We start from the raw sequence: 12,716 nt of genomic DNA on the forward strand, positions 1-12,716 counted from the left end.
GTTTTTGTGTTTGAATCAAACAGACTTGGTTAAAAAATTTTAAATACATTAGAATAACAAATGGCTTTATTTTCCAAATTGTTTGTCAATATATTGTATCTATGGTCTGATATCACTTTGTCAGCAAATTTAGCAACTGGATAAAATACACTGCAGTGTCTCCAGGCAAAATCAGCCAGCTGTTTGGATTAAGAATATTCATACGTAGAGAAGATTGATGATGGCTGGATATTGCGACACCATTGCACACTATTTTCATGTTTTTCCATCGTCAGATACTGACAAGGCTAAGAAGAAAGGGTCCAGGGGCTTTTGCCAGCCATCAGGCACTCTTCCATACATAGTAAGTACCATTCTATGCTTTACATACAAAGTACATATACAGTACTCACACAGTTGGTTAGTCCATATATATATTGAGGTACATATACTCCTTTTACTTTTCAATCATATCTGATATAATGCAGAGAAGTAATGCATACCTGTCTTTAATCTCATTTTCTTGTAAAATTTTCAATTTTGATGAAGTGTCAAATGGTTTTCAAGACTGCTTTTGTCCATTGCACTGTTACATGGTAACAATACAATGTCTGATTGTATTTTCTGCCCATGTGGACCTCTAGACTTGACTATAGGGGTGAAAGGATGAATGGTATATGTGTAAAAGATGCTGAAATGTCATATTTGAATCACTCACAATATCCAGACAGCCATTTTGTATTATCCACACATTCTATTGAATTAGTGTGTCTGGCAAATATGTATGAGCTCCAGATATTGTATATTCCTATCTGCCCATATCCAAACCTGAAAATATTTTCACTATGCTATCAATATCTCTTCAAAAAGACTGATAGATTTCATTTTTTTTGTATACAAACTGTAATTAACCCTTATCCTGTCAAGTTCAAATATCATTAGAGGGTAAAGTTAGTGACAACGGTTGGCATACTGTTGCATTTTAACAAAAGCTGGAATATTTGAATACCCCTGAATACCTAGATACTAGACGTATAATTTTTTTTTTACTTACTTAATCTTTTATAACATAGAATGCTAAGTAGATTAAAATATGTACTGGTTTTGGGTCAGTACCACTTTTCTTCTCCCGGAAAATGTGTATGATATCCCACCGATTTTTAACTGTTTGAAAATCATCCCGCACGTAGACACTTCAATACATACGAACGTTGGGAATATTGCGCACAACGAAGGAAGTGACACTACTAAAATTGAGAAATCACCAGGCACTACTCTCAGTAGTGTTCATATTTCTGGTTGTTTTTCTTGATTTGACATTCAACATTAATGAAACCGTGTCTCTTGATCATTCTCTTATTCAATTTTTCTGTTACTTTTTATAAAACTTTATCGAAATATCATTTTATATACCCATTTTTGATTCTATAACATGTTATCGTATATAACTTCAAAAGTCTGTTGAATGGATTATTTGCAATCTTAGAAATAAATTATCCATGTGTTCAGCAATGCAAAAAAGTAAAACGATAGGTCTTCAAGACTGTACTATAGTATAGTATACACACTGTGAAATGATTGGTCCAGAAATGTGTACAATACAAACTGTGAAATGATTGGTCCAGAAATGTGTACAATACAAACTGTGAAATGATTGGTCCAGAAATGTGTACAATACAAACTGTGAAATGATTGGTCCTGAAATGTGTGTAATATAAACTGTGAAATGATTGGTCCAGAAATGTGTACAATACAAACCGTGAAATGATTTTTCCTGAAATGTGTACAACACAACAGTACAAACCGTGAAATGATTTTTCCTGAAATGTGTACAACACAACAGTACAAAGTGTGAAATAATAGGTCCTGAAGTGTGCATTATACAAACATGGTGAGGAATCTTGCAGCTGAAATAGTACAATAAAGAAATATACTGTGAAATCAAGACTGTCTATCACTGTACTCTCTTATTGGAAGTTAAGACTGTCTATCACTGTACTCTCTTATTGGAAGTTGATATGCACTGTGGTGTGTATAAGACACTTGGTGTTATGACCCAGTGTCTTATACAGTGTCCTGATTTGAACTCTTCATATCTGTTGTAATCTGAAATCTACTGATGTGTTTGTCTTGACAGGCTTCAAATCGTGATTCTTTAGACAGAATAGCCGCACACCATAACACAACTCCTTCAGAATTGATGAGACTAAACAAACTAGCAACTCGTATGATATTTCCTGGACAGGTAAGAGACGTACCGGTATACTGAATTCTGTAGCAGCAATTACTTTGATATAATTGAGATGATATACAGCATGTGTTCTCATTAATAAATATACTATTGATTAGTTTTACTGTGAAGACATGACATATCAAAATACTCAAATGCATCACCAGTGAAATAAAATGTCTGCAGATGCAAAGATATAATCATAAATATCAAAGTTATTGTTGAATTAATGTTAGTGTTTAAATTCATAGTCACCTTGTCTTGTGAGTCTCTGAAATTTCAAACAAAGATATTGGTTTGTAATTTGAGGACCTTGTGATCCTCAACTTCCGTTTTTGTTGTACAGTTTATTTTTATCCTTTCCGCATTAACTTTGTTTCATTGTTAGGTGAATTAGTAAATAGATGGATTTCTACTGAAACATCTTGTAAATACAGTATACAGGAGATGAAATGGTGTAAATAGCTATAAACAGTGTCTGTACGCTACTGGGAAGTCTTTTAAAAGTTCTTGAAAATGAAATCAAGCCCAAGAAAGTCCCAGAAAACTAATAGTCCAGACACAATTTTCAAATATGAGAAGCTGATCAGTCGTGATATCTTTAAAAATTACATGTGAAATGATATATTGTAAAATTGATATTTGGAAAATGATGTTTTGGACTTCAAAAAGTCCTTGAAAGTTGCTGCACAAGTACTTCAAGTCCTTTTATCTTAAGAGTGACTTTGAGTGTATGGACACCGTACAAGAATGAAAACTTCAACTCATGTATACGTCATTATTTTTCCGGTCATAAATCAGTGAGATAGGATTATCTGATCTGTCAAATGTATACATTTCTATAGTGACTGTTACAAAATTTTTCAAATGTATACATTTCTATTGTGACTGTTACAAAATTCTAATTCTACTTTGGCAAGTTTGAAAGATATATGGTAACAAGGAAATAAATTACCAAATATTTATAGGATCTTTAAGACCATTATATCACCTGTATTGGATAAAGTTAAATTTTGGACTTTAACAACCCTAAGATGCTGAAAACTTTATTTGCACCCAGAGTGGAGAGTATACAACTTTTGTAATTTGTAGGATTGCATACATACTGTAGGATATTTGCTGCAAACTATACTTTAACTTAGAAGATCAATATATTATGAATTTTACCAAATATTATCCTATATATTTTCATATAAGTCATAGATTTCTTCCCCACACTTTTAATCAAGTGTATCAGTACACATGCCATTGGTACAAGTCATATCTTACTTTGGTTTGTGTTTTTCAAAACAGGAGTTGTATGTACCAGACCCGAATGCTCCCAAAGCAGTGTCACTGAGCCCCAACTCTCCATCAATCCAAGAACAAAAAGAAAATGACCAAGTAATTACTGTAAGTACCATTGTTTTACTATACATGTACCTGCTCTACAATGCCATATTTTAAGTTGTAATGCACATTTTTTATGTTTACCAGATGAAAATCTATGAAAAGAAATTGTTCTGTTTAGTTATATCATAAATGATGTGCAGGGATTTTGTTTGCACTGAGGTGAATTATGTATTCATAACTTATAGCAATAACTGAATTGAGTCATAACACTTTGCAATACTTAGACAGGATTGACAGAGATGTAATGTGTTCATATTATGTGTTTGTACCTTGTCAATTACTTCTGAGAAATTCTCCAGCATGCTAAACCCCCATTAGCTGTATCTTTTACATGAAGTCAAGTGCAACGTGTAAAAATGCCTACTGCAGTGTGACCACACAATGATTTGCAAACATTGGCATTGAATTCATAACTTTGTTTTAACAACTTAGTAATATTTTAGTTGCAACTCAAATATTGCGGCAGCAAATATGTGCGCCAGTACCTGACTTTAATCCATCAAATTGGTCACCAAAGATTGAAATAGTGACATTTTCAAAGATAATATTTCTTATAAGAGAAATCCAAAACATTTTTCAGAAGATTTGATGGTATTATGTTGTTAATTAAAGGCACAATAGCTCTATCTTTTAGCATTATTTTTGTGATTTTACTTCCAAACTAAAACAAGCTCGTGGGAATGTACTCATTGAGCTGGGGGTGTTTATACAAGTGTAATAAACTATCCACTGGGACTGCAAGTGGAATTTTGAACAAGAAAAAAAATAAATGTTTGCAAATAAAGCAAAAACATTGTGCATATATGCATTTGAATCTTCACAGAAGCAACAGAGTAGTCCAATATAATGCATAGTGCTGAATGTTTTCTACTGGGACATCATATGCTATGTTTTCTTTGTAATATTACCAGTTTTTAAAAATGGCGGGAAATCAAAATAATGGTTAAAATTTAAATTTACTTGTCTAATTTTTCAGTTGTAAAAACTATATCCTTTAAATTTGTGGAATTTAAAGAAACCCAGAGAAAATATGAAGCCTTTTTCAGGTCAACAAATTTCAAGAGTTACAGCTACAGCTCAGGGGCTTTAAGTATAAAAGACACAGCTATCAGGTTCTTTACATTTCTTGATGGGTGTGTTTATTGTTATGGTTTGATTGTTTACTCAGTGCAGCAGCCTTAAAAATCACTACTTAAATGCAGATTGTTAACCTCCACTTTAATCCACCACAGAATTCATCGGCTTTATCTGGAACAGAGAGACCAAAGGACATCCCTGTCATAATGATGAAGGAAAAATCAAATGACAAAACCATTTCAACTGACACTGAAATGAAAGGCCAAAAAGCTGCCAAACGAGATCCATTGGTCAGAAGTAAAAGTGCTCCTAAACCGGGCAGAGTCATTCGACAGAAACAAATATCAATTGACAGTCCTGTGGAAACAGAGTATTTTGAAAAGTTCTTGAAAATTAACGTCAAATATATTACAGATGGTCAGGTAAGAAGCTTTTGTTTGCTTAATGATATTGCTGCAGCAGCCACTTTTTCAGATTTTATGTTAAATTTTACAGACAGAGTTGTTTACATTTCACTTTGTGCTTTCATTGACATCATTCTTAGATTTATCTTATGAGGACATGGTCTTTTCAATTTTGTTTGCACCTGGGTTTGCCAGGTCTGGCATTTTGTTTGCACCTGGGTTTGCCTGGTCATGTGTCATTTACTGTTATGTTTGTCAGTGTTGATGGCTCATGCTGGTCTCTAAGTTGGTCGGGTTTGATTGGGTTGCTTTGATTGGTTTATGATTAGATTAAGTGTGATTGGATAGTTGACTGATTGGTTGGTGGATTGGACGAATTTGATTGGTTGATTGAGTGATTGCATTTGACAATCTAGTTTGATTTGGTGATCTGCAGGGTTTAATATGTATATGAGTTAGTAGAGTTTGAATGTTAAACATCATTTCTGTTTATACACTGTGTACACCATAGATGCTGTTGTAAATGATGGATACTGTTGTGTAATGTTGAATTCACCAAGATACAGTTATGAAATTTTATTTTTCTCAACAACAAAATCAGTGCCGTCATTTTACAAGAGTTTCTGTGACAGACACTATCTACTGCTGTGTACCTGCAATACTTATACTCTGCTTATTTTCAACAGGGAGTGGTCAGTGGTGTACTTTTGGTTACACCAAATGCAATTATGTTTGATCCAAATGTTTCTGATTCACTGGTGATTGAGAATGGAGCAGATATGTATGGGATTATCACACCCATGGATATGGTAGTCAGTGCTGCTATGTATCATGATATCGCACCAATGAAAGAGAAAAATAGCAATGCGTAAGTATATCAAGAACTTACAAGATCTCTCTCTCAGTCTCAGGATGTATATGAGAAATTACCCCTCTCAGCTGCATGTAGCACAGAAATTACCCCTCTCAGCTACATGTAGCACAGAAATTACCCCTCCCAGCTACATGCAGCACAGAAATTACCCCTCCCAGCTACATGTAGCACAGAAATTACCCCTCTCAGCTACATGTAGCACAGAAATTACCCCTCCCAGCTACATGTAGCACAGAAATTACCCCTCTCAGCTGCATGTAGCACAGAAATTACCCCTCCCAGCTGCATGTAGCACAGAAATGACCCCTCCCAGCTACATGCAGCACAGAAATTACCCCTCCCAGCTACATGTAGCACAGAAATTACCCCTCTCAGCTGCATGTAGCACAGAAATTACCCCTCCCAGCTACATGTAGCACAGAAATTACCCCTCTCAGCTGCATGTAGCACAGAAATTACCCCTCCCAGCTACATGTAGCACAGAAATTACCCCTCTCAGCTACATGTAGCACAGAAATTACCCCTCTCAGCTACATGTAGCACAGAAATTACCCCTCTCAGCTACATGTAGCACAGATATTACCCCTCCCAGCTACATGTAGCACAGAAATTACCCCTCCCAGCTACATGTAGCACAGAAATTACCCCTCCCAGCTACATGTAGCACAGAAATTACCCCTCTCAGCTACATGTAGCACAGAAATTACCCCTCTCAGCTACATGTAGCACAGATATTACCCCTCCCAGCTACATGTAGCACAGAAATTACCCCTCCCAGCTACATGTAGCACAGATATTACCCCTCCCAGCTACATGTAGCACAGAAATTACCCCTCTCAGCTACATGTAGCACAGAAATGACCCTCCCAGCTACATGTAGCACAGAGATTACCCCTCCCAGCTACATGTAGCACAGAGATTACCCCTCTCAGCTACATGTAGCACAGAGATTACCCCTCCAAGCTACATGTAGCATAGAGATTACCCCTCTCAGCTACATGTAGCACAGAAATGACCCTCCCAGCTACATGTAGCACAGAGATTACCCCTCTCAGCTACATGTAGCACAGAAATTACCCCTCTCAGCTGCATGTAGCACAGAAATTACCCCTCCCAGCTACATGTAGCACAGAAATTACCCCTCTCAGCTGCATGTAGCACAGAAATTACCCCTCTCAGCTGCATGCTGTAGCACAGAAATGACCCCTCCCAGCTACATGTACCACAGAGATTACCCCTCCCAGCTACATGTAGCACAGAGATTACCCCTCCAAGCTACATGTAGCACAGAAATTACCCCTCCCAGCTACATGTAGCAATGTTGAACGTTTTATAATTGTTTCATTCTACCTCATTTTGATTATTGTTCGAACATATAGGGTCATTGTTCAACCACTCTTTTATCTCCTATAGAAAGACAACAGAAATCTGTTGCTAGAGTGATTTTAGATCAAGATTTTAATACTCCAAGTTATGTTTTATTTAAATCCTTGAGGTGGTTGCCAATTCGTGAAAGAGTTTCATACAATGAATCAGTTTAATGTACAAAGTTCTCAATAACCTTGCTTCTGATTATCTTAACGTTTTTAGAGGTGTAAAGCAGATCCACGGACGTAACACAAGGTCTGCAAACAGAGAAGATCTATATATTCAAGGGCATAGAACCCAATTTTTCAAAAGAAGTTTTATGTACAACGGGGTTACAATATGGAATACTTTGCCTAGAGAGATCAAATCTAGCTCTTCACTTCTATCATTCAAAAGAAATTGCAAGTGCCATTTTTTTAATAGATGGGTTAATCTTACTGTTATGTAAATTTTAAATTTTTTTTAGATTTTTTTACTTGTAGCGTTTTTTACATTTTTTTCAGTATAAAGTTTTCTTCCTGACTTATTTTTTTAATGTAAATATTGTAAATGTTGTTATAACTCGACTCTGTGTGAGAAGAGCCTCTGGCTCAACAGTTTTATCGAGTTTAAATAACTAGTCTAATAATAATAATAATATAATATAATAATATGTAGCACATAGATTACCCCTCTCAGCTGCATGTAGCACAGAGATGACCCTCTCAGCTACATGTAGCACAGAGATTACCCCTCCCAACTACATGTAGCACAGAAATGACCCCTCCCAGCTACATGTAGCACAGAAATGACCCCTCCCAGCTACATGTAGCACAGAGATTACCCCTCCCAGCTACATGTAGCACAGAAATGACCCCTCCCAGCTACATGTAGAACAGAGATTACCCCTCTCAGCTACATGTAGCACAGAAATGACCCCTCCCAGCTACATGTAGCACAGAAATTACCCCTCCCAGCTACATGTAGCACAGAAATGACCCCTCTCAGCTACATGTAGCACAGAAATGACCCCTCTCAGCTACATGTAGCACAGAAATGACCCCTCCCAGCTACATGTAGCACAGAAATGACCCCTCCCAGCTACATGTAGCACAGAAATGACCCCTCCCAGCTACATGTAGCACAGAAATGACCCCTCCCAGCTACATGTAGCACAGAGATTACCCCTCTCAGCTACATGTAGCACAGAATTACCCTTCCCAGCTACATGTAGCACAGAAATGACCCCTCCCAGCTACATGTAGCACAGAAATGACCCCTCCCAGCTACATGTAGCACAGAAATGACCCCTCCAGCTACATGTAGCACAGAGATTACCCCTCTCAGCTACATGTAGCACAGAAATTACCCTCCCAGCTACATGTAGCACAGAAATGACCCCTCCCAGCTACATGTAGCACAGAGATTACCCCTCCCAGCTACATGTAGCACAGAGATTACCCCTCCCAGCTACATGTAGCACAGAAATGACCCCTCCCAGCTACATGTAGCACAGAGATTACCCCTCTCAGCTACATGTAGCACAGAAATTACCCTTCCCAGCTACATGTAGAACAGAATGACCCTCCCAGCTACATGTAGCACAGAGATTACCCCTCCCAGCTACATGTAGCACAGAAATTACCCCTCCCAGCTACATGTAGCACAGATATTACCCCTCCCAGCTACATGTAGCACAGAAATTACCCCTCCCAGCTACATGTAGCACAGAAATTACCCCTCCCAGCTACATGTAGCACAGAAATTACCCCTCCCAGCTACATGTAGCACAGAAATTACCCCTCCCAGCTACATGTAGCACAGATATTACCCCTCCCAGCTACATGTAGCACAGAGATTACCCCTCCAAGCTACATGTAGCACAGAAATTACCCCTCCAGCTACATGTAGCACAGAGATTACCCCTCCAGCTACATGTAGCACAGAAATTACCCCTCCCAGCTACATGTAGCACAGAAATTACCCCTCCCAGCTACATGTAGCACAGAAATTACCCCTCCAGCTACATGTAGCACAGAATTACCCCTCCCAGCTACATGTAGCACAGAGATTACCCCTCCAAGCTACATGTAGCACAGAGATTACCCCTCCCAGCTACATGTAGCACAGAATGACCCCTCCCAGCTACATGTACACAGAGATTACCCCTCCCAGCTACATGTAGCACAGAATTACCCCTCCAAGCTACATGTAGCACAGAAATTACCCCTCCCAGCTACATGTACCACAGAGATTACCCCTCCCAGCTACATGTAGCACAGAGATTACCCCTCCCAGCTACATGTAGCACAGAAATGACCCCTCCCAGCTACATGTAGCACAGAAATTACCCCTCCCAGCTACATGTAGCACAGAAATTACCCCTCCAACTACATGTAGCACAGAAATGACCCCTCCCAGCTACATGTAGCACAGAATTACCCCTCCCAGCTGCATATTTTCTATGCCACACAACTCAGGGAGAATACCCTGCTTAACCAGGGCAACAGTCTGTAACTTTTCCAGTGTTTGTAATATTGTATAAAATGTTATTTACTAGCGATCCTTACAATATATTGCTAACGTTTGTACTTCATGGCCGGAGGCCAATAGTACTGAAATAAAGAATCTATCACTATCTATCACTATGTAGCACAGAAACTAACCTTTTGTAATCTATTCAGGTAATTGCTAAAACTCTGACTGAAGTGACTGTGTGTTGTATGGAAAAGACTTTGCAAGAGCTCTTCTCAAAGTTGGCTGACTTTGTATTCATGACGTTGTCACTGTAGTCTTGTTTTGATTTCATTACAAAATCAAAATTTATGTAAAATTGACTTTTCAAATTTTCAGAGAGGTGTACCATGCACAGAATTGTCCGTTAGCAAGAAAGAAGAAAAAGATGGATGAAGTAGATGGTGCTGTGCCGGCAGAGAAATCATCGGAAAACGTAATAGAGGATGAAACTTCCATGGACAATGATGATGTCGTTGTAAACACAAATGATGAAAATGATCAGGATGTATTTTGATCACTGCTCATGTGGTATAGACACTAAACAAGGTGATAATGCCGACTCTGAGAATGGGAACACAAAACAAGGAGATGACACAGATACAGGGAATGGAGACATGAGACAAGGAGACAAAACGGATACGGGGAATGCAGACACAAAACAAGGAGATATCACAGCCATGGAGAATGTAGACACAAAACAAGCGGATGTTCTTGTCGCTGAGAATGACGAAGTAGTAAATGAAAGACACAAACAAACAGAGGATGAATTATTGGAGGAAATTGACAAGGAGTTGAAAAGTGATGACAAGAAAATTGAAGAAAGTGTGCAAGAGAAAGCAGCTTGTATTGACTTTCACAAATCTGATGAAAACCCTTCTGAGCAAGAACACCATGTCATTGAATTGAATTCTAAGTGTACTGACACAGACAACCAAAGCCAGGTCATCATGGACAAACAGACATCAGAAATGGATGTTGAAAATGTTGATGGAAACAAAGAAGCTCAAAAAGATGTTGCAAGTTTAGATACAGGGGACACTAGTTCTCTTGATAAAGGTAGTGTTGAGAGTGGCATTGCAGAGATGAATGACACAGTCATGACGGATGAACACATCGATGTTGTTACGGAGACAGGTCATGTGATCACAGAGTCCAGTGACTTCACACCGGATATCAGCGATACTCATCAAAGTGGAGATGTCAGTGAACAAAACAATAGCAAAGCTCTCAGTGAAGAGAGAGCAGAGACATGTGATAGAGAAATGGATGTCAGTGAAATTGATGAAAAAGTTGACAATGAAGGTGCAAGTGACTTAAATGGAGAAAGTAAGAAAGGAATCACGCATGTTGAATCTATAGAAAACAATGTCCAACAGAAAGATGAACCACGCACACCAGAAGATGAAACTCATGACAGTAACAGTTCCAAATCAGAGCAGGATACGCATAGCAGTGATCCGTTTGTAGAAACTGATACAAAAACAAAAGGAAAACTCTGTGATGAAGTTGACCCCAAGACAGAAACTGCAGACAATGTAGATTTGAATACTGCACAGAGTGATGAAGTGACGGTAGATGGACAGGATGATGGGGAGCAGAGAGAACGCACACGCAGTTTTGTTGATTTCTCATCAGGATTATTTTCTAAAGAACAGGAAGATCCAAAGTCTCCAATCCCGGATATCACTGAAGTTATCCGAGATACTAGTGCCACTCTTCAGGAAATCGAGAGGATAAAAGCCAGCGCCCGACGGATAAGGATTACTCCAAGACATCGACAGAAGAGCGATAGTGAATTTGAAATTGACAGGAAAGACCGAGCCAGAAAGCAGTTGGAAAGACTGGCTTCGTGGGACACAAACTACCATGGTAGGTTTCCTCTGTTGAATTTGTAATCAGTCAGTTCATAAATGTATCATACCGTCAATACATTTACAAAGCGTTACCAATACAGTGGTACTTGGTTTAGATGTTGCAGTCACACCACCGATACTTGGCAGTACTGGGTTTGTCATTGAAGTCACATGTCTGGTCGTTCTCTGGGACAATGACATAATAATTTGTCATTCTGTTAATTTGTTGTCATGAGATAATCAACAAGAAATCATAAATATTCAAACATTCCCTCATTTAGCCCTTTCAGACCTGACTTTCTGGTAACTTACCAGAGCTACCCCTACGTATTGGGTTTAGGCCTGAGAGGGTTAACCCATGGATATGGCATCTTTCCTCTCATTGGCCATTTCATAATGAAGAGATTCACCTCTGTTGTGATTTTATTAGTCCCCACGGACACCGTCCGGGGGGACTTATAGGTTTGGTCATGTCCGTGCGTGTGTGCGTGCGTGTGTCCGTGCGTGCGTGCGTCTGTGCGTCCGTCCGTCCGTCCGTTCACGCAGATATCTCTGAGATGCCTGGAGCGATTTCATTCAAACTTGATACAAGGATTACTTCATATGTCATACAGATGCACGTCAATTTGTTTTGTGATACGATCCAATATGGCCGCCAGGCGGCCATTTTATTACGATTTTTTCATGTACAGAGCCATAACTCAGGCATGTTCCAACCGATTTTATTCAAAGTTGGTACAAGGACATTGACCAATGTCATAGATATGCACGTCAATTTGTTTTGTGATACGATCCAATATGGCTGCCAGGCGGCCATTTATTACGATTTTTTCACGTACAGAGCCATTACTCAGGCATGTTTCGACCGATTTTATTCAGAGTTGGTACAAGGACATTGACCAATGTCATAGATATGCATGTCAATTTGTTTTGTGATACGATCCAATATGGCTGCCAGGCGGCCATTTTATTACGATTTTTCATGTACAGAGCCATTACTCAGGCATGTTTCAACCGATTTTATTCAAAGTTGGTACAAGCTT

The 12,716-nt window shown here is 38.7% G+C and overlaps 1 protein-coding gene across 1 annotated transcript in view; it reads left to right on the top strand.

The window, feature by feature from the left end:
• The window catches only part of LOC139115098 (oxidation resistance protein 1-like), a 49,905-nt gene that overhangs the window by 18,981 nt on the left and 18,208 nt on the right, over nucleotides 1-12,716 (top strand). The window contains 7 exon segments of the mRNA XM_070676991.1: nucleotides 276-343; nucleotides 2,117-2,224; nucleotides 3,503-3,601; nucleotides 4,834-5,100; nucleotides 5,769-5,950; nucleotides 10,157-10,320; nucleotides 10,322-11,689. Of these exon segments, the coding sequence (XP_070533092.1) occupies nucleotides 276-343; nucleotides 2,117-2,224; nucleotides 3,503-3,601; nucleotides 4,834-5,100; nucleotides 5,769-5,950; nucleotides 10,157-10,320; nucleotides 10,322-11,689 (2,256 nt within the window).

Source organism: Ptychodera flava, chromosome 17 (genome assembly GCF_041260155.1).
Source record: "Ptychodera flava strain L36383 chromosome 17, AS_Pfla_20210202, whole genome shotgun sequence".
NCBI lineage: Eukaryota > Metazoa > Hemichordata > Enteropneusta > Ptychoderidae > Ptychodera > Ptychodera flava.